The sequence below is a fragment of the Notothenia rossii genome (assembly GCF_949606895.1).
Source record: "Notothenia rossii genome assembly, chromosome: 6".
NCBI lineage: Eukaryota > Metazoa > Chordata > Actinopteri > Perciformes > Nototheniidae > Notothenia > Notothenia rossii.
Window position 1 is genome coordinate 41,529,371 of NC_136909.1, and position 27,778 is coordinate 41,557,148.

Here is a 27,778-nt window from a genome sequence, read left to right on the forward strand (position 1 = left end):
TTCAGGTCTTTGCAGATACCCCTCCTCACTACTCCCTCCTCAGAGCACAAACAAAGGAACTGGAACATCATTCATAAACAGTGTTGGGCAAGTTACTTCCAAAATGTAATATATTACATATTACTTATTACTCTCTTTTGAAAGTAATAAGTTACATTACAATATTACTGTCTCTGAAATGTAATGAGTTACACTACTTTAGTTACTTTTTTAGTTACTTTCACCAAAATAACCGCAAAAGAATGGCTAGTTATTTTAAATGCTAAAATGTAGTTTAGTGCAGCTCATTATACATCCAGTGAAGGGCAATGTGGTATAGCATAACAACTGTGTAGGCCCTTAAGGCTACTAACAACTTATAAACTTATTTAAAGCAGACAAAGGATCAAAGTCTGGTCAATTATAGTAGAGATACTGTAAATATTTATAAGTCTAGGCCTATATATATATATTAAATACAATAGAGCTAGAGCTCACTATAATGAAATCTATAACATTATGAAATGACAAGGTGTGCAATATATTTTTCTTTTTGTTACTTTCTTTTATTTAATTCAAGTTCCAAGCACAAGAAGTTTGAATGTATTTAGTGGACAAAGAAGAAGCTTTATCAAAAATACGAAAAGGATTATGCCTCAAGGAATAGCCTACGGCTCAGCCATTTTCAGTTCAACACTATTAACATGTAAGCCAAACATTGCTTAAATTGCTACTAAATGTAACGTAGGCCAAAAATAGGAGCCCTGCTATTGGCCAAACAACGCCTAGAACATAGGCTACCAAACAAAGTCTGGTCAAATCTAAATACAAAAAAGGCCTCGTAGGAAAAACTTCACAAAACAAATGAAGCTCCACTATATTTAACACACACATTGGAATATTGAAAATAAAACAAATAAACAGGAAACCTGTTACTGCCAAAACAGAGGTAGAATACAGCCGATTAATGCTCGTAAAATACATTTAAGTAGGAAAGCCCTTAAAGCCTTGACCTATAGCCTACTTATTTTTCTATGGTGGGGGGCTGGCCTATTCCATTACCGCCTTGACTGAAATGACGGTTGAAGCGCATCAGGAGAAGGCGTTGAAAGCGTCCATCACCGAGACGGTTGCGTTTTGGGGTGAGCACAAGATTTCCAAGACTGAAAAGTCTTTCTACTGGTGCACTGGATGGCGTTGGGGCATTAGAGCGGAGTGCGATTTTTTTAATTCTTGGAAACTGGTGCAGACTTTCCATCGTAGGGGCAGAATTAAAATAAGACATTACCTCTGTTTCCACAGACATGGGCGCATCAGCTGTGGTAACGGGCTGTAAGTCAAAGGCAAAAAAATCCTCCTCGCTGGAGGCAACAGCAGCAGGTTGAGGGACATCGGGCATGAGGGCTGCAGGCTCTTGTGTTGTTAGGGAACGACACTCTGACATGAGGAGTATCTTGATATAGTCTCTTCTGGCTTCTTCTTTTACCCAACGCAGCTTAAACTTAGGCAGTGAGACAGCGGCAAGCAGTGCTTCCTTGGAGTCAATTATTGCGGCAAATCGAGTTTTGATTGCTCCCACAATAACTTCAGGCAGCCCAGTGGTCATTGCTGATAGGCCAGTTTTCATTGCTAAGATTTTTCCCATGAGAACTTCTAGTGTTGGTTGAAGCGTTCCATAAAAACAAGTGTCCTCACCCTGTAAGATATCCAGTGCAACTGTGAAAGGCTTCATAATGGAACAGTAGTCCTTGAGAAATTGGTATTCCCTGTCGTTCATACATTTCATTTGAAATTGTGTGCAGATATTATTGATGTCAGTGAGGGGAATTTCTGTGATCCGAGAATAGGCGTCAAAGTATGAGTTCCACCTTGTTACTGTGGGAACAATCAATTTTCTACCACTGACTTCTTCCAGGAACTCTGATGCGACTGTGGAGCGGCTGGCCTTCGTCCACAACGCTGAACATTTGGCTGTAGCACTACGATACACACCTCTAGATTCTACGTTAGATGACAGCCATTTATCAACCTCATTGTTCGCAATTAGATTAAGTGTATGGGCTGCGCATCTATGATGGGGAGGCAGTACACATAGCCCGTCCTGGGCATTATCATCTTTGGCGGCGGCAAGCACACTGTGAAGGTCTGTAAAGTCTGCCTCACCATCGCCATCCACCTCATCTTCCTCCTCATCGGACTCCACTTGCCGCTGCTGATGCTCCTTGAACGCCTTCACAAAGTTACTCCCGTTGTCCGTCACACATGCAGTCACTTTATCGTTGGTAAGTCCATATTGAGAGAAAATGTCCTCCAGCTCTGTTGCTATTGCGTCGTACGTGTGTCGACCCCTAAATCTTCTACAAGCGATCGCAGCCTTCTTTCGTTTCAAGGTATCTGCATCGATCCAATGCACAGTCACCCCCAATAAACTTTTGTTGTTAGCACTCCATATGTCTGCCGTTGTTGACACATAATCCTGGGCATCGATAGTTTTCCTCAGCTCCTTTTCCATGATAGCATATTCTTTATCCAACTCTTTGGCAAATGTCTTTCTATCTGGCAACACTTGCTGAAAATTAAGAAGATAGAGATATTAAAGTCATGCTAGATAATAAACTAATGCTCCATTTATAACTGGGCTAAATAATATTTAAATACCGGTAATATTACTGTAATGATAGGTGCTTATGTATAGGCAATGCATCTTTTTACCACCAGGCAGCAGTATAACATTTAAGCTAACCATGTACAAAGCAAGTGGAATAAGATGCGAGTCCACACACACACACACACACACACACACACACACACACACACACACACACACACACACACACACACACACACACACACACACACACACACACACACACACACACACACACACACACACACACACACACACACACACACACACACACACACACACACACACACACACACACACACACACACACACACACACACACACACAAAATAACAACATTACAATTACGTCGCTGGTCGCTAACATGGTAGTACAGCCTCGGTATGGCCCAGTAATCTACTGTATTAAAAAGTCTCTATTACAACGTTAGCTTACCTTGTCATTGGTGGTGTTGACAGGGATTTTGCTGACAAGTTTTCTAAATGCCGGCGACTCCACAGTTGACAGAGATTGCATGTCTTCCACAACATACTCTGCCACGAGTCTCTTAACTTCTCGGGGTTCCAGAATCATGGAAGACCGAGAGAATGTTAACTTGTGTTGCTTCGGCGTGCCTGCACTCACGTCTTCTGTATATTTTCTTTTCTCCGAGCCGGCAGATCTATCGACTAACTTAGTGTTAGTGTGGCACCGGTCCAGGTGTTTCTTTAAGTTGCTAGTGCTATTTCTTGATGTAGACAATTCCTTTGCTGCCGACAAACATAGATTGCACTTGACTATTATGTTTTTCTCTTTTTCTCTAATGAACTGATAATAATGTGAGAACACCCATCGCTCAAAAGTTCCTCCCGCCATCTTAACCCAATAGTAAACAATGCATCAGGTTTATTAATCTACCCGCACATTTTTTCTCTGGTGTCGGAATGTCTCGCGATATTTGTAAATTCTTAAAAAACAAAACACCATTTAATTTCGGGTTAAAATGTGTTGTGTAACTGCGTTACTGATAATTGTAACGGGTAATATATTACCCAAATTTCATTAGTAATGCGTTACATTACTTCGTTACAGCAAAAAGTAATATATTACTGTAACTCCGTTACTTTTGTAACGCGTTACACCCAACACTGTTCATAAACCCCTTTCACACCAAGGCTTTTCCTGTTCTAGCTCCGTGCTAGAGCTTTTCTGGTTTAGAACCGGTTCTTCGGTTCGGCTCCCGCTCTGTTCACACTGCTCAGAGCCCGAATGGTGCTGTGTCATGGCGTAACCGTTTGCGTGCCTGCTTCGTAAAGCCAAACCGTGCGGAAACCCCTCACATCGACAACAACAACAATGACCGATTGTATTGAAGCGCTACTCGTTTTGGTTTTGCTCGGTCAAAACAAAATGGAAGAAATGGGACAACTTTACTATCAACTTTACATGCTACATTCAAGACTTCCTTACAATCATCATCATCAACTTCAACGAAGATTCCGTAGGAGAAAGAAGGTAAATATACGTCCTATTCGATGGCGTTAGAGCTAGCTGTTGTTAGCCTCTGCATGCGCCAAGCTCAAAATACCAAGCTTTGCAGCATTAATTACTATAGTATAACATTAAAACTGATGCCCCTGCCCCTGCCCCCGCCTCCGACGTAAGCGTGACGTATGCGGTGCTTGCTTGCTAGACCGACAACTTTTTGGTACTTGAAACGAACCGGATTCCGGAGCTTAGAGGCTGCTCCGCTGCGGTGTGAACAGGAAAAAACGGTGATTATCAAGCTCCAGCTTCGAACCGGCCCTGGAACCGCGTTGGTGTGAAAGGGTTAATAGAGAGCAGAGAAGGAAAAAATAGGGAAGAGCTTAAACTCCAGCTACACTTGTAGTTTGCAGAACAACTTGTAGGCCAACACATTTTGTCTTCTGGTCCTCATCAGGGGCATTATAATAAAAAGAAAACATGTAAAGACGAACATGAAAATACTTCACTATTTTGTACCGACAACTCAAACATGTCTCACAAAAGGTGTACTAAGCTGTAATACAAAGCACTATACATTTTTTGTGTTAAATATCATTAAGTTTGTCTGGCACGCACTTACCTAAGGTTTTCAGGAGTTCATTGACACCAGCAGTTTTATATTCTGGGATATTTTTCTTTTAAAGTCCACCCTGAAAGAGAGAGAAGTAGCATTATTAAAACCTCGGTTTTACATGCAGTTTAGACAGTTATTTAATAAATCTTACAAATCCTCAGAGACCCTCACGTCCTAATCAAAGCACAACATTCAACTGTAGATAAAGCTAAGAAGAGACAACTTTAAATAAGATGGACCAGTTGTTCATCCTCTCCAGAAGATCAATATTTTATCTTGGAGAAGTTAAGATAGATAGTTAGATGTTAACAGGCCTATAGCCAAGGCTTTAGTACCTCCAGGGGCCCCTGGGCACTGAGAGCTCAGGGCCCCTCAACCCACGTACCAACACGTAACAACACGCCTACCTAACATGACCAATATTTTACATTTTCATTCAATCTGGCATGTCAATCACACACCTATTTGTCAAAGCAGGGACGCAGCTACATAGTTCAACCAAAGTAGGTCTAGCTTTTTGCCCTTTCAGTAAAAAAATCACAAGACAAGGATACAATGGATGAGAAGAAGACCAAGTAATATCACTCAAAACCTCAGAGCAGCACCCCACTTAAAATGCAAAGATATGACTGGCTGGCTGTACAAGTACACAAGGAGTACTATTTGTCACCAACATCAACATGTATTGAAAGTATGTGGTTGCTCGACTAAGTGATCAGTATATGTGATAGAAGGTGTGTGTGTGTGTGTGTGTGTGTGTGTGTGTGTGTGTGTGTGTGTGTGTGTGTGTGTGTGTGTGTGTGTGTGTGTGTGTGTGTGTGTGTGTGTGTGTGCCTTGTGGTTGCTGGCCTAATTCGTCACTTTTAGCTTTTTTGAAAAAGCTAGTTATTGTTGGAAAATGTTTGAATGCAGCTGCCAATCTTTCGTCCTTTTCTTTCTTTTACTTTTCGCTGCCCCGCTAGGCGTTTGGCTGCTACTGGCACCATCCATTTTTTAAGCTCACGTGACACAATGTCAATGAGACACTAGTGAAGGTGGGGTTGTGATTCGGCTATAGTTCAATACTGAAATAGCACGAAGCACAGTATTTGCTACAGGCAAAATATGCGAAAGTAATCTGAATTAAAGCTGCGAGCAGCGATGAGCAGGTCTTTGACGCTCCGCGCAGGGTCGCTGTTGTTCGCACGTCGACGTCGCGCAAATCTTTTTCGGACTCGGACGTTAGCAAACGTGGGAAGTTTCAGGTCCATCAGACAATTTACATGGGATGTACAGCAGTAAAATAAACATTGTGTTTGATGGCGAGTGATCTGTCGCCATGGCAACGGGATTTGATGAAACCCCTAGTAGGCCTAGATGTCTTGAGGGCTGCATCGTTATCAGACATGTGAAGTTTTTTTGGTATATGTCTTTAGCACACATGTGAAGTTTGACCAGTTTATGACCATTTTCATAGGAGTTATGGCAATATTGTGTTTAACGGCGAGGGAAAACTCAGTGGCACAGACATGTTGAGGTCCAGATCATTAGCCATCAACTGAAGTATGGCGCCGTTTGGACGATTTTCCTTTGAGTCGCAACAATATTGTGTTTTATAGCGAGGGATGCGTTTCCGTGGAAACGGCATATGATGAGAACTGAGATTTGATGTTGAGCTGTTGAGGCATAGACCGGTGATATAAAACTGAAATTTGGTGGACGATCGAACCATGTCCATTGGAGTTACAGCGACATTGTATTTTATGGCGAGGGATGCATTTGCAGGGTAACGCCACATGATGAAACCTCCGATTTGACGTAGAGCTGTTCAGGGCCGCAGTGTTAACCATCATGTGACGTTTGGCGGAGTTCGGAATATGTCGGTTGGAGTTATGACATCATTGTGTTCCATGGCGAGGGATCGCCTAGCATCGAGCGAACGTGAAAATGGGCGCCGCATAACGGCTACGCAGTGCGGTGAAATATTGCGATTTTTCATCCCCTATGTCTTGAGACGCTACCCGCCGAATTTGGAGTCGATATAAAATCCCTAGGAGAAGATCTCTGAAGTACGAAGGGCGAAATTCAAAATGGCCGACTTCCTGTACGTTTTTTATGCACCTCCAGGAGGATTTTTGGTTAGTCTCCACACCCTAGATATACGTGGCAATTTTCGTTAGTTTACGTGAAAATGGGTGCAGATTACGTTAAAACGAAAGTGGGCTTGGCTTGGACATTTTTTTTTGCAAAGTTCCGGAACCCATTTCACACGCTGCGTCACGTCACTAGGCCACCTATCTGCCGTCATGGTGTCGGAACCTTTTGCTGTGCTTTTGCCGGTCGTTTTCCCTGTTTTGTGTGTTTTGGCGAGCAATTATAATAGGATCTTCGCCGACCTCTGTTCTCAGACCATAATTAAGGATTGTGGTTATGCAGTGTCCAAAATACAATTGTTGCAATTTCAGTCAAAATAATCACATTTAATTATTTTTTTTCTAAATTGTTCAGCCCTCATAATTAAAAAGATGCCGTTTTGAGTGATGTTTCTTATGTCATTTCACATATTAATCTAGAGTTCCAGTAATCCAAAATTCGGCTCACAGATAGCAAATAAGCTTGACTCGGACAAAATACGTCTCAGGATAGTTTGTTTTTTATTTACACAAAAAGGTATCAAATACAAACACATATTCTCTCAGATCAAAAAACTATGTTGCTCGGTGCTTCTTTCTCCTTCTCACACCCCAATCACCAGCAGCTGCCGTTGGCCATAACGTCTCGTAATCACGTACAGCTGCGGTCGTCTATGCCGTCAATTTCACACGGCTGGTTCAAATAAATGATATGATAGCACTAATAACAAAGGATTATAATATTCAAATATACATTTTAACATATGGCTCCTACATTTCCGGCCCCTAATTGGCTAGGCGGGGAGCATACCAATTACTAAAAATAAACTTAAATAGGACCATATAATCTAAACATAATTAAGCAACTTTATGAACTTATATTCCTTTTTTTTTTACTGGAGGTCCGTTTTTGTTTCCTTGGGGGGGGGGGGGGGCCATCACACTGCTTCGAGAAGCAGACAGAGCTTCGTGATTGGTCTCACTAAGACACTGGTCTTGGTCTTCACGCTGACGCTGCGTACAGGGCCTTTGGCGTCTGACATACAGATGTAGCGATTCATTTCAGACAGTTTGAAACGCGAGGGCCGTGATTGGTACGTGATCTGCCCTCGCTCAAGGGAAATCCTCCAGCTTGACTTGAGACCGCCCCCGTGATAGATAAATGTAATTATAATGAAGCCAACTGTAATGGATCATTGATCCACCAGGGGGTGCAGTGGGGTTCCACACTGGAGCTCATGTAAAATAAAGTGAAATACAGTATACTGGATGTACAGCGGAACTTTGTTAAGATCCATATGTCACGGATATCATACTACTGTGCTAAATAAGAGACATGTAATCATTTACAAAACATCACCATGTTGTTATTTAACAAAATAATTTTGTTATTCGAAAAAAACGAACGGGAGGAAATGCAGCCCGGCTCTCGATTTTTAATCCTAATTTAATCATCATCTTCACCACGATCATTTATGTTTATGTTCACCCAATTGACATGAAATCACTGACACATATGAATATACTGTATTCAACTTCATTAAAACGTTATTAACGTGCCTAAACTCAGTAATTCACCAAAAATATGTATATTTTAATGGAGCTTCGTCGGTCGATCAGGATCCCAAAGTGTAGCGGAGGGATCCTCATCTGGATGAAGGGTGTTATTTTCCCCATAAGGAACAAGTCGCTGCAAATTATCCCGCTTATTACATGGCCACATTCTCAACAAAGTAACGACATGACTCCCAATATTAATTTAAATGCTTTTATGGATTTAGAAAATGTTTTTATTGATTTAAAAAATAGTGGTATGTATTGATTTAAATTGACATGCATCCGCTAAGAAAAATAGTCCGTTGTTACCGTTTTTTAAACAGTGTGAATGAAACGGCAGCTCTCAGCTGTGTATTTACACAACTAATGGCCCATCAACCACAGCTCTCTCCCCCCCTCCCCCCCCTGATCTTTCTTCTCCAGCAGCTAAATTAACAGTAGGTTACTCTGAGTGACCATAGACTGTATGTGACAAGCTTACAGTTAGTGACGTAACAACACCATAAAAGCTGGTGGGTTGAAAGCAATACGGGAGGTAAAAATAACTAGAATAATTGTGATTTATTTATTGTGGCTTTTATGTTTTTAGGTATAAAATGTTATGTAATTCAGGCTTATAGTTCACCCTTCTCTAAAAGCCTTCAACAATGACAATATTCATTGTAATTTAATAAATCATTCCAACACACATTGTAAAAAATAGCCTACTGTAAGTTAAGAAATCATTTCAATATGTACATCTTCTGATGTAACAACAATAACATTATAACATGGTATTGCACATTTAGCTTTGAGTGTTACTGACCTGAGATGTTTTTATTACATGAATTAAGGTGACTGAGGCTTTTTAACATACAGGGATGCAAACTCATCAGGTATGAAAAAGGTGACAAGGATCCAAGCCCCCGGCTCCCCCACCCCACGGAATGACAGAGGATTTTAGCAGTCAGAACAACTAAAGCAGCAGTGTTAATAATAACAGAAACGACAAAGAGTCACATCTAATAGAAATATATCAAAGCATTTATTTTAAATTGTGGAGCAGTCAGTTTATAATTTTGGCAGCACTGTTGAGCATTTTGAAAATGTATTTTCATGCCTCTGTGCAAGGCTTAAGTCTTTTTATCTTTATAGCCACATGGTGTAAAGTAACTAAGTTTATAAACTCAACAAGTATTATACTTGGGCACAATTTTGAGATACTTGTACTTTATTTAAGTATTTCAATGTTTTGCTACTTTGTTCTTCTACTCCACTACAGTTCAGAGGTACATGGTGTACTTTGACTCCACTACATGTATTTAATACCTTTAGTTACTTCACAGATCTGGATTAATTAAGTGAAATATAATCAAGTGTTAAATCAGACTTTAGTTCCACCTGGAGTAAATCCACAAGCTACCCTGCAGTATACAAAGTCATTCAAACTAGCTGCACCTTTACCAGCTTTGAGAACACTTTCATGATCAATCATTATAAAACATATCATATCTATTATTCTGAAATGGACCAATCTGCACAATGACTACTTTTACTGTCGCTACTTTCACTATATTTTGATGATAATACTTTTCTACTTTTACTTGAGGAACATTTTGAATGCAGGACTTTTACTGTAACAGAGTATTCCTACACTCTGGGACTATTACTTTTACTCAAGGACAAGATCTGAGTACTTCTACTTTTACTCAAGTACAAGACCTGAGTACTTCTACTTTTACTCTAGTACAAGATCTGTGTGCTTCTACTTTTACTCAAGTACAAGACCTGAGTGCTTCTACTTTTACTCAAGTACAAGATTTGAGTACTTCTACTTTTACTCTAGTAGAAGATCTGTGTGCTTCTACTTTTACTCAAGTACAAGATCTGAGTACTTCTACTTTTACTCAAGTACAAGACCTGAGTACTTCTATTTTTACTCAAGTACAAGATCTGAGTACTTCTACTTTTACTCAAGTACAATATATATATACTTATACCACCTCTGTTTATAGCCTATGAAAAAAACTATTAGAAATAGAAGGCTAAAGCTAACATTAGGAGATAGTGACAATGTATGCTAGCTAGCTAGCTCAACGATTTCTTAAATAATATTGCCACAGAAAAACTTTTCAGTTCACATCACGCTCTGCCGCTCCGACAGGGAGCTCTGCTCTGAACACCTGAACGGGCTGTTCACCAGCGGTCCAGTCTGTGCCACAGTCACTCCGGACGCACAGTTAATATTAACGAACGCACCCGTAGGTAATGTAGCTGCTGAAGCTAGACCATCATCTCGGAGCAGCAGAGCCTTATTATACATCCATGAGCAGAGCCGACAGGCAGGAAGACTCGAGCACACAGCTCGTACTTCAATATAATATATATAAAAAAAGAACCACATGCGTGTCATGATGGCACATAACAGCTCACGGCCGCGGATTACTCCGGGTCCCAGCCCCCCCCATACCCCAAAAATATTTGTATTGCAGATCTACATGAATCACACAAACGACTTATTTTGGATTCAAAACGGCGAATTTTGCCGAAAGGTGACAAGTTTGCATCACTGAACATAGACAGAGCACAACTGAAACATAACATCTGAAACGATGTAACAACATAATACACTTGTGGGGATGCTTGGGATGTGAGGAGTGAGGGACACGGCTTAGAATGGGCGTGTCGCCTGGCAGGACAGGAGAGTGTGTGCACCAGTCTGCCTTGATCTATGAATTCATGTCCGTGACACTCACTGCTGCCCACAGCTGTTTTATAGAAGGAAATTCCTTCACTTCATGAAAGTGTTTTAACCACACACACCTCTACACACACATGACGGGGGTTACAAGTCGCTGCAAATTATCCCGCTTATTACACGGCCACATTCTCAACAAAGTAACGACATGACTCCCAATATTAATTGAAATGCTTTTATGGATTTAGAAAATGTTTTTATTGATTTAAAAAATAGTTGTATGTATTTATTGTATTGATTTAAATTGACATGCATCCGCTAAGAAAAATAGTCCGTTGTTACAGTTTTTTAAACAGTCTGAATGAAACGGCAGCTCTCAGCTGTGTATTTACACAACTAATGGCCCATCAACCACAGCTCTCTCCCCCCCCTCCCCCCTTGATCTTTCTTCTCCAGCAGCTAAATTAACGGTAGGTTACTCTGAGTGACAAGGTTACAGTTGGAAACAACACTGTCATTGCAAGTGAGCCTCAGTTAGTTTACTTTTATGTTCAACTGCTAAATTCGTTACTGATAAAAAAGGGCTTCTACTGTACCTAATTACCTTAACACTAGAACCGCCAGAGGTTTTTGTATAGGCCTACCTAAACCCGTCAAATCCCGCTATTAGAATGCAATTTTTAACAACATAGGGTGCTACATAACACACTTTCAGGAAAAGTCACGGACTGGGAGACTTTAATATTTTATTGAAAAAAAGTTACATTGCACACACACAACACACATCACACAAATTGACCCGATTGGCGGTTCTAGTGTTAAATAAACTCACTAATTAATGAAACCAGTTCAATACGCATTATTCTTATTCTTATCATTCTTTATGAGCGCAGAAATAGTCTTAAAATCAGATCTGTTTTTTAAATGAAATCTGACGGCAGGCAGTTAGCTCTGATCACCTAGGATAAATGCGCCGCAACTAATTGCTGGCCATTCAGCCACAGACACTGTTCGAAATTGGGGGGAGCTAGGGGGAGCTTGGCTCCCCCGAAGAGGGAGGGAGCTCCCTTGATGGCTGACTTTGAGATAAATAGGGGGAGCCCAAAATAATCGTGCATATTTGTGTCACACAGATTAGAAATGTTGAGTTTCTGTAAATAACAGTTCTTGAAATAAATATTAGTTATTGTTCATTACAGTTTCTGAATATTTGTTTTATATTTGTGATTATGTCTGGGTGTTGCCATCTGTACGTGGCGGCGCTGCATTCTTACTTACGTTGCTATGGTTATGGCGGTGATGCCGGCGCGGTATTTGAAATGTTCATATTGATATTTTTTTAACTCTGGCTGTGTAATAAAAAAATAGGGCAAAACGAAAACAGCCAAGCGTCACAGCTTTTGGATTCACAAGCAAAGAAGCGAAGGAGTCTAAAAATTACAACGTGAACGGAAAACAAATTTTAGTTGGCCGGCTGTAAGCGGCGTTAGGGTTGAGTTTGACAGCTCCACACCGAGGGAGAGGCCTGCCGATGCGGAGCCTGAAGAGGCTTCAACAACGGCCACATCCGCCGGCATAGTGACACCGTCTGTATTAGTAGAAGAGTGTTTTTATAGCAATTGATCGCATCCGCGCTGCTGCGCCAGTCAACAGAGCGTGCGTGTGAAATATTTAGTAGCAGGATGTGCTCTGAAAAATAGGTTTCCCCGAAAGCAAATGAGTAATTCGAAAACTGACAGAGCTCCCTCTATACAAATCAAACTGTAGACGGTGTGAAAGCACCTATTGTTTTAAATAATGGTCGGAATGTGACCTGTGAGCCTTCTGAATTACTGTGGGACAGCACATTCTAAACTAAAATGTTCAATCAATAAAGTAACATCTTATCTTATCTTAATAATATCTTCATATTAATAATAATAATAAATCATACAGTATGTGTCCGAAAGGGAGCAGGAGGAAGCAAACACAAAAATATACTGCATATTAAAGCAAACGATTGAAAAGGTTAAAGTATGAGCATAACAAATAAAGAAGTGTAATGTAAACATTTACATTATAATTATGATTATTTAATATATAAAGACTATATATTATTGAATTACAAGATTAGATATACTTTAGTTGATCTAAAATATTGATGTATTCAAATGCTCTTCAAAACACCACTGAAAGTCCATGAAACTTGTCTTTCTGTATTTGTGAATGAAGCGCCATCTCCTGGTTAAAACCTGAAATTGAAAATCTGGCAACGCCCTCTTGGAAAATAGTGGGAGGGCTTAACATTCCTCTATACTGGTCTTTGGCAGGCCGTAGGCAGGAAGCTGTAAGCTGGAGTCCGAAATTCAGTGCTACATCTGTAGTCTTAAGGACTCTTCCCATCACCCACGAATTACGAGGGGCTGAGTCATCCACAATTAAGATGATGTCTCCTGGCTGGAAGTTTTTCCTTGGTGTGGTCCACTTCTGGCGCTTTTGTAGGAGAGGTAGGTATTCCCGTGTCCATCTCGACCAGAACAGGTCAGCCAGATATTGTGATTGTTTCCATCTCCGTCTTGAATACTCATCCTCCTTCCTGAACACCCCTGGGGGCACGCTTGATTTAGACTGGCGTAACAACAAGTGGTTTGGTGTGAGTGCCTCAAGGTCATTGGGGTCATCAGAAATCTTTGTGATGGGGCGATCATTGATAATGGACTCCACCTCACATAGCACGGTCTGAAGGCCCTCATCATCCATGGCTTGCTGTTTGAGCACTGAATTAAGGATTTTCCTAACAGTGCGTATTTGTCTTTCTCACACTCCTCCGTGGTGGGAAGCACCTGGGGGATTGAAGATCCACTTGACTCCTTTTTGTAACATTGCATTGTGTATTTTGGACCGATTCAGCTCTTCAATGGCTTCACGTAGCTCTCTTTCTGCTCCAACAAAATTGGTGCCGTTATCAGATCGTATCATCGCCACCTGTCCTCTTCTGCTGATAAAGTGGCGCAGAGCATTGATGCAAGAATCGGTATCAAGGGAGTAAGCCACCTCGATATGCACTGCTCTGATTGCCAGACAAGTGAAGATCACGCCATACCGTTTCACCAGGCTGCGTCCCGCTTAATTTCAAAGGGTCCGAAGTAGTCTACTCTGACGTTGGTAAAGTGGGGTTCACCTGGCAATACACGAACTTTGGGCAGGTCGGCCATTTTCTGCTGTCCAGCCTCGGCATGTAGTCTCCTGCACACTGTACAATCAGTTATGATCCTTCTTACTGCTGCGTCAGCCTTTGGAATCCAGTACTTCTGCCTTAACTTTGAGAGTGTATGATTCCTGTCTCCATGTCCAACTTCTCTGTGGATGTGTTGCAAAAGGATAGTAGCGACACGTTGGTTCTTAGAGAGGATTAGGGGGCGCTTAGCCTTTCTGGCATAGCAGAGTTGTTTAGCCGTCCACCTACTCTAAGTACGCCGTCTTCCAGAACAGGATCCAATCTGCTGAGTGGACTACTCGTCTTGACATGTGTCTGTCCTTTCTCCAAAGCTTTGATCTCCTCCAGATATGCCTGCCTTTGGCTAACTCCAAATGTTCCACGGTGAGCAGATCCTTGTTTAGTGTGGCTCTGTATTTCTTCATCTGCTGATTAAGAAAGGTTTCTTGATTTGCAGGGTTGTATTCTGACTTAATACAGGCGGCTTGGAACTCTTTCCTTTTTCCACTGAGTTGCAGCAGCAGATCTTTAATCCGGAGAAACCATCCCACTGCTCTCTTCAGCTTACACCATTTTGAATAATGATCAATGAGCTTGCTCACTGTGGCAACTCCTTCGTCTATTATTGTAAGACAGACTGCAGGTGCCTTCTTTACCTCATCGTCATCTTCCAGAACATGGCTTGACAGATCTGGTCTTTCTTGCCACTCACTTTCATTTCTCCACAGGAAACGTGGGCTTTGTATCCAGTTCTCACTTTGGATAAAACTCTCAACTTTCAGACCTCTGGAAGCTTGATCCGCAGGGTTCACAGATGTGTTCACATATCTCCATTGGCTTGGTGTAGTAGCCTCAAGACTGATTGAGATCCTGTTTGCGACAAAAGTTTTAAAGCGAGACGTTTCGTTCTCAATATATTTCAGTACAGTAGTACTGTCTGTCCAGAAGATAGATTGCTCCAGCTTAACCTGAAGCTCTCTTCATAGCATCTTGTCGACCTTGACGGCGACGACTGCTGCTGTCAACTCCATTCTCGGAATGGTGATGTGTTTCAGTGGAGCGACTGGACTTTCCGATCAGCAAGGAAACCTTTATTTTGCCTTGGTTGTTTGTCTGCACGATGTAGCTAGCTGTTCCATATGCATCCATGCTGGCATCGGAAAAGTGGTGGAGCTGTGCCATCTTCATGGGTTCAACCTCTGCCGGTTTGACGCATCTCTGCACATAAAACTTTGACAGCTGCTCAAGGTCAGCCAACCACTTCATCCATTTCTGGGCCTGCCCGCTGTCTATCTTCTCATCCCAACCTCTCTTTTCCCTGCAAAGGTCTCTCAGAAGGAGCTTCGCTGGCAGTACCAATGGGGCCAGGAACCCGAGGGGGTTGTAGATGGAGCTAACGATGGACAGGATTCCTCGTTTTGTAGCTGGTTTGTCCTGTGGTTGCACTTTGAACCTGAAGGGGTCTGATTCAGTGCACCACTGAGTACCAAGGGCTCTTTCCATAGGAAGCTGCTTATGGTTCAGGTCAAGATCTTTGACTTCCGTTGTTCTGTCTTCTTTAGGGATGGACGACAGGACGGCCCTACTGTTGCTGACCCACTTTGTCAGCCTGAAGTCTCCACTGGCGCACAGATGTCTGAGGTCCCTGGCCAAAGCAACAGCATGATCTTCTGAATCCACAGACTTTAAACAGTCCTCCACATAAAAGTTTCTGAGAACCGTTTCCACCACCTCGGGTGTTGTTTTGCCTCCTCCATCTTGTGCTGTTCTTCTTAGTGCATATGATGCGCAGCTGGGAGACGATGTAGCTCCGAACAGGTGCACTGTCATTCGGAAGTCTTCCATCGGTTTATTCAGATCACCATCCTGCCACCATAGGAAACGCAGAAGATCAGCATCTTGTTCAGGGACTTTGACCTGGTAGAACATCGCCTCAATGTCGGCCATCAAAGCAATAGGCTCTTCTCTGAACCTCAGAAGGACACCAACAAGGGAGTTTGTGAGGTCAGGTCCTTGTAGCAGCTGATCGTTAAGTGAGGTTCCTTGATATATGGAGGTGCAGTCGAACACTACTCTTATCTTGTTTTTCTTTGGGTGGTAGAGACCGTGATGAGGTATGTACCACACACGTCCATCTTCTCGGCTTAACTGTTCTATGGGAATTTTGACAGCGTAGCCTTTTCCAATTATACCCGTCATGAAGTCCTTGTAATCTTTGTACAGGTCCGGGTTTTTGCTGAGCTTTCGTTGGAGACTTGCGGCACGTTGCTCTGCCATGCAGCGGTTGTCTGGCATTTTAGCTGTCTCGTTTCGCAGTGGTAAGCCAATGCAGTAGTGCCCATCCCTTAACTCTGCAGATTTTACCTCTGACCGCATGAACTGATGATCCTCCTGAGACATCTCTTCTTTGTCTTCACAGCTGAGTTCTGAGAAGTCTGTGTTATATTGCTTGATCAACAGTTCCTCTATGGTAGCTGTGGAGATGTGGTTGGCATCTGTCTTCTTCGGCACATTCACTACCCATCCAAGGGCAGTCTTAACTGCATAGGGCCCATCTCCGATGCTATTTATCACCTGCCATGGCTCCAAAGCTTTAGGGGTATCGGTTCCTATAAGCATGGTGACTTCTCCTTTTATCTTTGGGATTTTCACCTCCTTCAGATTTGGCCACTTCTTTAGCTCTTCCTGCAGGGGGATGTTTCCTTTCTTGACCGGTATATCTTTACATGTAAAGACCTTAAGGAGTTCAATGTACTTCCTTTCTTCAAGTCCACACACTTCCAGGTCCGACAAGATACAACTTTGGGCTGGCTTCTCCTGACCCATAGTTCGGAGTAGGATCGTAGTTTTCTTGCCTCGAACGTTCAGCTGTGTCTTCAGTGATTCAGTGCAGAAAGTCGCCGTACTTCCTGGGTCCATGAAGGCATACGTCTCCACAACCTTCTCACTTTTACTGGACTTGACTTTTACCTGTACTATAGCCAGTACACATTCTCCGGCCCCAGTGTATCCACATGTTTCCTGCGTCAGTGACACGAGACCATTTGAGATGTTCTCCTCTGGCTTTCTAAATGTAGCACTGTCCTTCTCAACATTCAAAATTCCTGGGTGTCTTAGGGAGCAGGCTTGACAGGTCATCCTTTTATTGCAGTTTCTGCTAAGGTGTCCCTGTGTAAGACATCCAAAACAGAGGCCTTTAGCTTTCAGAAACTCAATCCTGTCTTTCGGTTGTTGCTCTTTGATGATTTTGCAGGAATCGAGTGTGTGCTCTCTATGGCAGAACAAACAGGGTTTTTGAAAAGCATTGGCAGGCTTTGCGGTTGAGGGGCTGTACTTTAAGTTTGAGGGCGGTGTTTTCTCTTCACTCATTGGAGCAACAGCTGTGGCAAAACTGCTTCCCCTTTGCCAGCCTGACTTCCAAGCTTTAGAGTCCGTGGCCATAGCTGTGACTTTTCCCTCTGTAGTTGTCCTGGTATCATGCATCCTTCCAAAGAGGGGGTCGTTAGCCATTTGTGATTGTCTGTATATATAGGTCACTAGGTCTGTAAACCTTGCTCTTCGTCCCTTTTTCTCTTGAACCTCGAAAGCAGCACTCTTCCATCTTTCTTTCACTTTGTATGGGAGCTTTGAGGCGACGACTCTCATGTTAGTTGGGTTGTTCATTTCGTCCATATACTCTATGTCCTCCATGGCATTACGGCACGTAATCAGGAAAAGGGCATAGGTATTCAAAGCTTTTCCGTCTTCAGATCTGATCTGTGGCCACTTTAGAACTTTATCCATATAGGCGGTAGCAATTTTAAGTTCATCACCATAATGTTTCTGGAGTAGAGCCCTGGCTTCTTTGTAGCCTCTCTGTGGTGCCATTTGCTCACAACTGCGGACAAGCTCTTGAGGTTCCCCTCCGGTGAACTGTTCCAAGTAGTACAATTTATCGCTGCTGCTCTCTGCCTTGCTGTCGATGACATGATTGAAGGCTCTTATAAAGGACTTGTAGGTGAGCGGGTCTCCCTTGAACACAGGCAAGTCTCGTTTAGGAAGATAAGACAGGTTATGCTGCCTTACTAGCATCTCAGTAATCTGACTTTGACGCTGCATCACATCGTAGCTGTCCCTCTCCTCCCCTCTACGGTGACCTTCTCTGGGGCCCGGTCCGTGTGCTGCATCAGAAGCTCCATCCTGCTTGTCCATCCACATGCTTGACTCTTTTGGGCGTGGTTTGACAGTTCCTTTTAGTACAGATGTAGCGATTCATTTCAGACAGTTTGAAACGCGAGGGCCGTGATTGGTACGTGATCTGCCCTTGCTCAAGGGAAAACCTCCAGCTTGACTTGAGACCGCCCCCGTGATAGATAAATGTAATTTATAATGAAGCCAGCTGCAATGGATCATTGATCCACCAGGGGGTGCAGTGGGGTTCCACACTGGAGCTCATGTGAAATAAAGTCAGATACAGTACGCTGGATGTACAGTGGAACTTTGTTAAGATCCATATGTCACGGATATCATACTCTGTGCTAAATAAGAGACATGTAATCATTAAAAAAACATCACCATGTTGTTATTTAACAAAATAATGTTGTTTAGTCGAAAAAAACGAACGGGAGGAAATGCAGCCCGGCTCTCGATTTTTAATCCTAATTTAATCATCATCTTCACCACGATCATTTATGTTTATGTTCACCGAATTGACATGAAATCACTGACACATATGAATATACTGTATTCAACTTCATTAAAACGTTATTAACGTGCCTAAACTCAGTAATTCACAAAAAATATTTATATTTTAATGGAGCCTCGTCGGCAGATCAGGATCCCAACGCGCAGCGGAGGGATATTGGTCTGCATGATGGGTGTTATTTTCCCCATAAGGAACAAGTCGCTGCAAATTATCCCGCTTATCACACGGCGACATTCTCAACAAAGTAACGACATGACTCCCAATATTAATTTAAATGTTTTATGGATTTAGAAAATGTTTTTATTGATTTAAAAAATAGTTGTATGTATTGATTTAAATTGACATGCATCCGCTAAGAAAAATAGTCCGTTGTTACCGTTTTTTAAACAGTGTGAATGAAACGGCAGCTCTCTCCCCCCTCCCCACCTGATCTTTCTTCTCCAGCAGCTAAATTAACTGTAGGTTACTCTGAGTGACCATAGACTGTATGTGACAAGCTTACAGTTAGTGACATAATAACACCATAAAAGCTGGTGGGTTGAAAGCAATACGGGAGGTAAAAATAACTACAATAATTGTGATTTATTTATTGTGGCTTTTATGTTTTTAGGTATAAAATGTTATGTAATTCAGGCTTATAGTTCATCCTTCTCTAAAACCCTTCAACAATGACAATATTCATAGTAATTTAATAAATCCTTCCAACACACATTGTAAAAAATAGACTACTGTAAGTTAAGAAATCTTTCCAATATGTACATCTTCTGATGTAACAACAATAACATTATAAATAGTAACATAGCTGAACATGGTATTGCACATTTAGCTTTGAGTGTTACTGACCTGAGATGTTTTTATTACATGAATTAAGGTGACTGAGGCTTTGGGATGCAAACTCATCTGTATGAAAAAGGTGACAAGGATCCGAGCCCCCGGCTCCCCCACCCCACGGAATATTGGCTTTAAAATGAGGAATAACAGAGGATTTCAGCAGTCAGAACAACTAAAGCAGCAGTGTTAACAGAAACGCCAAAGAGTCACATCTAATAGAAATATATAAAAGCATTTATTTTAATTTTGTAGCAGTCAGTTTATAATTTTGGCAGCACTGTTGAGCATTTTGAAAATGTATTTTCATGCCTCTGTGCAAGGCTTAAGTCTTTTTATCTTTATAGCCACATGGTGTAAAGTAACTAAGTTTATAAACTCAACAAGTATTATACTTGGGCACAATTTTGAGATACTTGTACTTTATTTAAGTATTTCAATGTTTTGCTACTTTGTTCTTCTAGTCCACTACAGTTCAGAGGTACATGGTGTACTTCTACTCCACTACATGTATTTAATACCTTTAGTTACTTTACAGATGTGGATGAATGATGTGATATATAATCAAGTATTAAATCAGACTTTAGTTCCACCTGGAGTAAATTCACAAGCTACCCTGCAGTATACAAAGTCATTCAAACTAGCTGCACCTTTACCAGCTTTGAGAACACTTTCATGATCAATCATTATAAAACATATTATATCTATTATTCTGAAATGGACCAATCTGCACAATGACTACTTTTACTGTCGCGACTTTCACTATATTTTGATGAGAATACTTTTCTACTTTCACTTGAGGAACATTTTGAATGCAGGACTTTTACTGTAACAGGGTATTCCTACACTCTGGTACTTCTGCTTTTACTCAAGTACAAGATCTGAGTACTTCTACTTTTACTCAAGTACAAGACCTGAGTACTTCTACTTTTACTCAAGTACAAGACCTGAGTACTTCTACTTTTACTCTACAAGATCCAACCCAGTCTCATGGCATTTCGTGTTCACCAACACGATTTTTAATCTATTGATTCGTGTTCACCAACACGATTTTCCCCTTTTTTTTGTGTTGCACAGCACGATTTTAAAAGCAATGTATTTCTATTGGTAGTCTCACGACATTACGTGTTATAGGTAGACTGGAAGCTGTGTGGTTCATAAAAGCATGTTCTTACTCAATATCAAGCCACAATTATTGCTTTTATTTTAAATCGTATAATTTCAGACTTTTGTTGCCGTCTGTGAGGAAAATAAATGGGGCTGAGAGCCTCAGGATACTGAAATCTGTATATTTGTAAATCTTTTTTTCCTTCTAAGTTGTTATTCTTTTCAAAATAACACACTGTTATTTACTCACCAATAACACACAATTATCCTTGTTTTTATTTATTTGTTTAATTCCATAATCTCTGGCTTTTTCGGCGTCCGTCAGGAACCGAATTTCAAAATAAAAATAACCGGAAACAGACGTAGGCATTTCGAGCGATTACCCAAGATCATCAGCTAAGCTCGCCGATTGGATGTTTTAGCCGCAATGCATGCTGGGATTTGGTGTTCATATGATATGAAATCCGGATTTAAAAAAAATAATAATACTTAATTCCGTGTGTTCTTGCTTTTCTCTTTGAAAGTCATCACATAACGGCATTGTAATACACGGTTCGGCTGCATTAAATATTACAGATCTGCCGTAGTTCTTTATTTATAGAGCCCTGATGAGAAGACCTTTGGAAAAACTGGAAGAAATGCCGCCGAAACTGAAGACTTAACGTGGATCATAAATATATCAACAATTAAACAACATCTTCAATTTTTCTTCACACAATTCGTCTCCTTGCAGTATCAACACTAATTCGGCTGACTTTTACATTTAATCCAATTCGTAGATTGGTTATATTTACACCATAACGGTGCACAGCTGATATAAAAGGACTTGTAGTTTTTAAAGATATTACTGATTTTCTTTGAATATAAGAATGTAAATACTGAGTCTGAAATAGTATAGCAATATGCTGTAAAATTATGTGAAAGCATGAATAAAACTACACATCTTCAGATGTTGTACATACATAAGTGTCCTACACTAATAATTAGGGCTGCCCCCCGATTAGTCGACCAAAGGTTAGTCGGCCAAAGAGTCTTTGGTCGGTCAAGATTTAATTGGTCGTTGGTCGCCGAAAAAAAAAAAAAAAAAGATTGAGAAAAAGAAAAGAAAAAAAAAAACGGGAAACAGGAGGTGACAGTGAGTCACTTGTTTTCACGTCAGATAAGCTGATAGTTTTAACCATGTCAGGCGTAAAATCAAGAGCTTGGGAGCATTTCGAACAGACAACCCGAAGAAGGTGATATGCAAACTTTGCAAGCAAATATTCTCCTATCATTCATCAACTACAAACATGACTTATCACCTGAAACATGTAAGTACCGTTCAAGCCATTAAAAGATGGACGCTCTGCGGCTCTAGCCTTAATAAAAAGCCTGTTAGATAAAATGTATTGTCATATTATGGGCTATTAGGCTTAGTGTAAACTTAAATTAATGTGCATTTCTCTCAATAGGCTCATCCACTATACGTTGATAGGGCCACCGCATCTACCTCAACTTCATCTTCGCGGCCGCCATTGAAACTCTCACAGACAACACTCGTTTTGAAGCCCCCTCTTTCCGAGAAAAGGAAGAGAGACATCACCGACAAAATTGCAGATTTTGTGGCACTGGACATGAGACCTGTAAACGTTGTCGAGGGGGAAGGGTTCAAACAGATGATGAAGTTCATCGAACCGGGTTACACTGTACCCAAACGTGACACCGTAATGCACGCCATTAAAAACAAATATAACACGACCAAACAGGTACTTTCGGAGAAACTTAAAGCCTGCACAGCAGTCAGCTTCACTACTGACACATGGACCTCCAACCAAATGGATGGTTACATGACTGTGACGGCACACTTTATTTCCCAAAAATGGCAATTACATTCATTCGTGTTGGAGACTAAAGTGCTGGAGGTGAGCCACACAGCTGCCAACATAGCAGAGCGACTCAGCGAAGTAATGGAGGAGTTTGGGATTCCGCCAGAAAAGAGGGTCGCTGTGGTACACAACAATGCCGCTAATATGGTGTTTTGCGCTAAACAGCTATCTCAAAACCCGTGCTGGGGTAATGTCCAGGGAATTCGTTGTGCGGGGCACACCTTGCAGTTGTGCATAAACGCGGCTGTTAAATTAGATCCCATCTGCCGAGTGATTGCTGCTGCCAGACGCCTTGTGGGACACTTCAAAAAAAGTGCCAAGGCAACAGCAGCTCTCACTTTGAAACAGAAGCAACAGAATGTGGCTGAACACAAACTGATACAAGATGTGTCCACACGATGGAACTCCACTTATTCAATGCTGGAGCGTCTTCTGGAACAGAGATGTCCGGTTACAGCTGTGCTTTCAGAACCCGGGACCACCCACCAGTCTGACCGAGATCTGGATCTCACAACTGCCCAATGGAGGACAGCGGAGGACATTGTCTCCGTGCTGAGGCCCATGATCACCCTCACCGAGCTGCTCTCACAAGATATAAACGCATCTCTGTCTGCTACGCTGCCGATGCTCGTCAACATGAAGAGGCGCCACTTGTTGAGTCGTGATGATGAGAGCACGACCGTGAAGGCAGTTAAGAAAAAAATCACAGAGGAAATCGACAAAAGGTGGGAGCTCACAGGGAGTCTGGAGGGGCAGCATATATATTCAAGCTGCAGTCCTTGACCCACGGTTCAAGAGCTTGTCATTCCTCGGTGCAGAGAAACGGGACGATGCATACACAACAGTGTGGGATCTGGCTGAGAGTTTATCTCCAGCAGAAGAAGCAACTGCTCAGAGAGAGGACAGCAGCGGCGCAGAGGAAAGTGAGCCCACACCAAAGAGGCAAAGGGAAAAGCAGCAGGACATATCAATGCTGATGGCCTTTGATGAAGATCAACAGACGGAAAAAGAGAAAAATGAAATGAAGACATACTTGGAGGAGCGAACCAAGGTTGACAAGGGACCACTGATTTGGTGGAAAATGAATGAGGAACGCTATCCCAAGCTTGCCAGAGCAGCTAAGCGCATCCACTCCATCCCTTCCACATCCACGCCATCGGAGCGCATATTTTCCAAAGCCGGCTTCATTGTGAGCAAGACACGGAGCTCACTTCTCCCGGACAACACAGACAAACTCGTGTTCTTGTCTCATAATATGAGAAGACTAAGATCGGAGGGAAACCCTGAAAGTCAGGTAGTGGCCTAGCCTAATATAACACCATAGTTTTGTAGTTTATAGTATTCGTTCTTCGTTCGTTCAACTGAAGTGTTTAAGTTAAGTTTTGCGGTATATTTATAATTTTTGTTTGCATTCCGACCTCAGGAAAAAACTGAAAGTTTTATTTTCATGTTGAGAATACTTCTCTGTAGGCCTGTTTACTTTTGCACTGATATTTAAATATTTAAGTTGGCTTGAGCCTATATTTATTTATTCTTTTGTTTATATAATTTATATTTATTTTACAAGTTTAAAAGAAGACTTTTTTGTTTGTTTTATAAAGTTATTGTGTTGGTTTTAAAAGTTCATAATTTGTGTGATGTTTTTATATGGTGTGTTGTGTTGAAATAAATTAACAAAATGTTAAGACAGTCTCCTTGTTGATTTTTCCAACACATTCAGAATCATAATTTAATTACTTGCCGGTTGCGCGAAAAAGGCGGTTTGTCTCTGCGTGCGCTTTCATTCGCGCCACTGGTCGATCAGTGGTCGACCAGTGGCCTTACCTGACGACCAGTGGTCGACCAGGAAAATCTTTGGTCGGGGGCAGCCCTACTAATAATACAAAGTTATTATGGCTGTGTGCACCTTGTGTGCACCGCCTAGTGGTTAAAGCATGTTATTGAATAATTGTTTTTATGTGTTATATTTGATTAAAAAAATATTAAGAGTACATACTTTCATAGGGGGAAAGTAGAAGGTCTGTGATAGAAATATAGAATATAAAAAATCAAGAAGATACTGTAAGTGATCTCTACAATAAAACAGTTTAGTGCTGGATGTACAAAGATATTAATATGAGGATGTGCAAAACAGAAACAAATTAACCTTTATTCAAACATTAAATAATACTTTAGATTAAGGTCTTCTTTTAAATAAGAAAAAAGCTTTGGGGGTATCTACAGATAAATATTAAGCCTGACAAAGTACTTAACGTCTAATATATTGCTTTCCTGCAATGTTGACTATGTTGAAGCACTTATTTTAACTGATATCATATATATGAATTATACTCTTATGTATGTAGATAGTATAAGAAATGTGCAGAATATGACAGTTTAATGGTGGAGGTATACACACATTGATAGATGTCTTGTAATGCGCTGTTGATGAACCTGTCACCCAAGTTTTTAATTCATTGCATACACAGTTGTGTATTATATGTCAATAAACCTTTGAAAATCTTGAAATCTTGAAAGGGATGTGCAAAATAGCCATTATACAGTCTTTAATTAACTATTAGTAGAGAATAACGAGTAATGAATATACCTTATTACTCGTTTCCATTCATGTCAATTGCAGATAAATGTTTAGTCTTCTCAAGCACCAACTATCAAATATCTCTCCTGATTGTCGGCACTTGACAATCACCTTTCCTGAATTTTACTCAGATGTAACTAAAGTCTGATTTAAGGGTTGTTTATATTTCACATCATTAATCAGAATCTGCAAAGTAACTCAAATAAATGTAGTGGAGTAAAAATACCAGGTTAACCTCTGAATTGTAGTGGACTAGAATTACAAAGTAACAATGAGCTGTCATGTGGGTATATATTAATGCTGCGCATTATGGACACAAGCGATTTTCACCCATTTATTAATGATATGTTTAAGCAATAGCTCACGACAGGCCGTGGTATATGCTCATTATATCACAGCTTAGGGGCGTGGTTCAACAACCCCCTTAGCTGTGATATAATGAGCATATATCATGGCCTGAAGTGAGCTATTGCTTTTATAAAACGGTTACCAAGTGTGGCAATATGAAAGAAAAATACATACTCTACTTTAAATAATTTTTATTAGTAAATAATGATGTTCAAAATAAAATAGTCCCTCCGTTGCCTTCTGCACAAAACATAGTGCAAGGTGGTTGCTATGCAACAACACTAACAGCAAGCGAACATATTAGACAGAGAGCGTTGATCCATTATTTGGCTGTTTATTTACATTAATGTGTATGTTGCTGTTTATTGTGCATCCACTGAAAAACTGTCCAGCATCAGTAGCATGGCTTACGTGGTCACTTGTATAGGTTGAGGTTGTTCGAAGCTGTTGCTTGGCGTGGCGAGAATATTGCTCCACTTTCTCCGGTCCCCGAGATTGGGCTTCCAGTAGCTCTGGAGAGAGCTTTCGCACCTGTGGCCACTAACGGTCATAATTTCTCTGCTTTGTTTCAAGACCCGCATCAGAAAGTTTTTGAATGGTGCTACTTTTCCAGTTGGTCTACCTGCTCTTCACGTAGCTCTGCATGTCGTAGTTTAGGTGTTTTTTTTTCTTCTGGAGATAGGCACTGCTCAATCCACTCCTCCATACTATAGTAAGACCCCCCCGGAGGTCGAAGTTAATCTTAAATGTTTCCATTTTATGCTTTGTAAGTTTGTTTCGTAATGGAAGAAATTTAAATATATTTATAAAACTGACAAGTCAAATCAAGCAATCTGATTGGTCGATAGCGTTTTTGCGGACCTCTTTGATTACAGATTTGAAAACATCGTTGCTTGCTTTAAAAGTAGCACAATTAATTATGTTAAACCTTCAAAAGTATCTAGATATCCCTGCCCTAATGCCAAAGGAACTGCACACTGAATATGTTTTTCCGTTTGATGTCTATGTCTGGACCGCTGCGTCAAAAAGGAGGGCTTCTGCCCCGTTACTTCTCCGCTGCTTTCTTGTTCCAGTATGAAAAGCAAACTGCCCAACGGTATACTGTTTCTCAGACGCGGAGGGATACTGACTTGTTGTGAAAAGTAATTTACAATTCTACCCGTGGTATACGCTCAGTATATCACGGCTAAGAACCAATCAGATTGCTTGATTTGACTTGTCCGTTTTATAATTTACATTTGATAACACCAATTTGTTTAATACTGGCAACGTCTAATTGTGGGAAAAACGAAAACGTTCAGAAGAGACGTCCCATAGCATGTGTAGTCCTGGGGGGGCGTTCGATTCCAGTTTTGGATAGTCTGGCGTGGTTTCGTTCCATTTCAAACAGCTGTTTGACGCTCGGCGTAACCTTGGCGCACTGCCATTCCAACATCCAATCCCAGAGCTTGAAGATTAATCAAGGGGACTGTAGTCCTAAACGATAGCTTGGGATTATGGGTAGTGTAGTGTCTTCGGCCATCCTAAACTCGAAATGCGTAAATCTGTTTCCGGTTATTTTTATTTTGAAATTCAGTTCCTGACGGACGCCAAAAAAAACAGAGATTATGGAATTAAACAAATAAATAAAAACAAGGATAATTGTGTGTTATTGGTTAGTAAATAACAGTGTGTTATTTTGAAAAGAATAACAAATTAGAAGGGAAAAAAGATTTACATATATACAGATTTCAGTATCCCGAGGCTCTCAGCCCCATTTATTTTCCTCACAGACGGCAACAAAAGTCAGAAATTATACGATTTAAAATAAAAGCAATAATTGTGGCTTGATATTGAGTAAAAACATGCTTTTATGAACCACACAGCTTCTGGTCTTCCTATAACACGTAATTTCGTGAGACTACCAATAGAAATACATTGCTTTTAAAATCGTGCTGTGCAACACGAAAAAAAGGGGAAAATCGTGTTGGTGAACACGAATCAATAGATTAAAAATCGTGTTGGTGAACACGAAATGCCGTGAGACTGGGTTGCAAGATCTGTGTGCTTCTACTTTTACTCAAGTAGCCTACAAGACCTGAGTACTTCTACTTTTATTCTAGTACAAGATCTGAGTGCTTC

At 41.1% G+C, this 27,778-nt stretch overlaps 3 protein-coding genes across 5 annotated transcripts in view; 1 reads left to right on the top strand and 2 right to left on the bottom strand.

Annotated features, from left to right (window-relative positions):
- The window catches only part of apba1a (amyloid beta (A4) precursor protein-binding, family A, member 1a), a 154,155-nt gene that overhangs the window by 93,892 nt on the left and 32,485 nt on the right, over positions 1–27,778 (bottom strand). For all 3 annotated transcript variants that reach the window (XM_079688565.1, XM_079688564.1, XM_079688566.1), the window contains exon 2: positions 4,713–4,782. The gene's annotated coding sequence lies outside the window, so the exon portion shown is untranslated. The remainder of the gene's footprint in view (positions 1–4,712; positions 4,783–27,778) is intronic.
- On the bottom strand, positions 61–4,212 carry LOC307045208 (uncharacterized protein). Its single transcript, XM_079690738.1, has 2 exons — positions 3,062–4,212; positions 61–2,548 (listed from the first exon to the last, which is right to left on the bottom strand). Exons 1-2 carry the CDS (start codon positions 3,479–3,481, stop codon positions 1,004–1,006), a joined length of 1,965 nt encoding a protein of 654 aa, XP_079546864.1. The 5' UTR covers positions 3,482–4,212; the 3' UTR covers positions 61–1,003.
- On the top strand, positions 22,156–24,037 carry LOC307044587 (E3 SUMO-protein ligase ZBED1-like; the record flags this gene model as incomplete). The annotated part of the gene is made up of 3 exons (XM_079689898.1): positions 22,156–22,176; positions 22,318–23,473; positions 23,550–24,037. 3 exons carry the CDS (start codon positions 22,156–22,158, stop codon positions 24,035–24,037), a joined length of 1,665 nt encoding a protein of 554 aa, XP_079546024.1.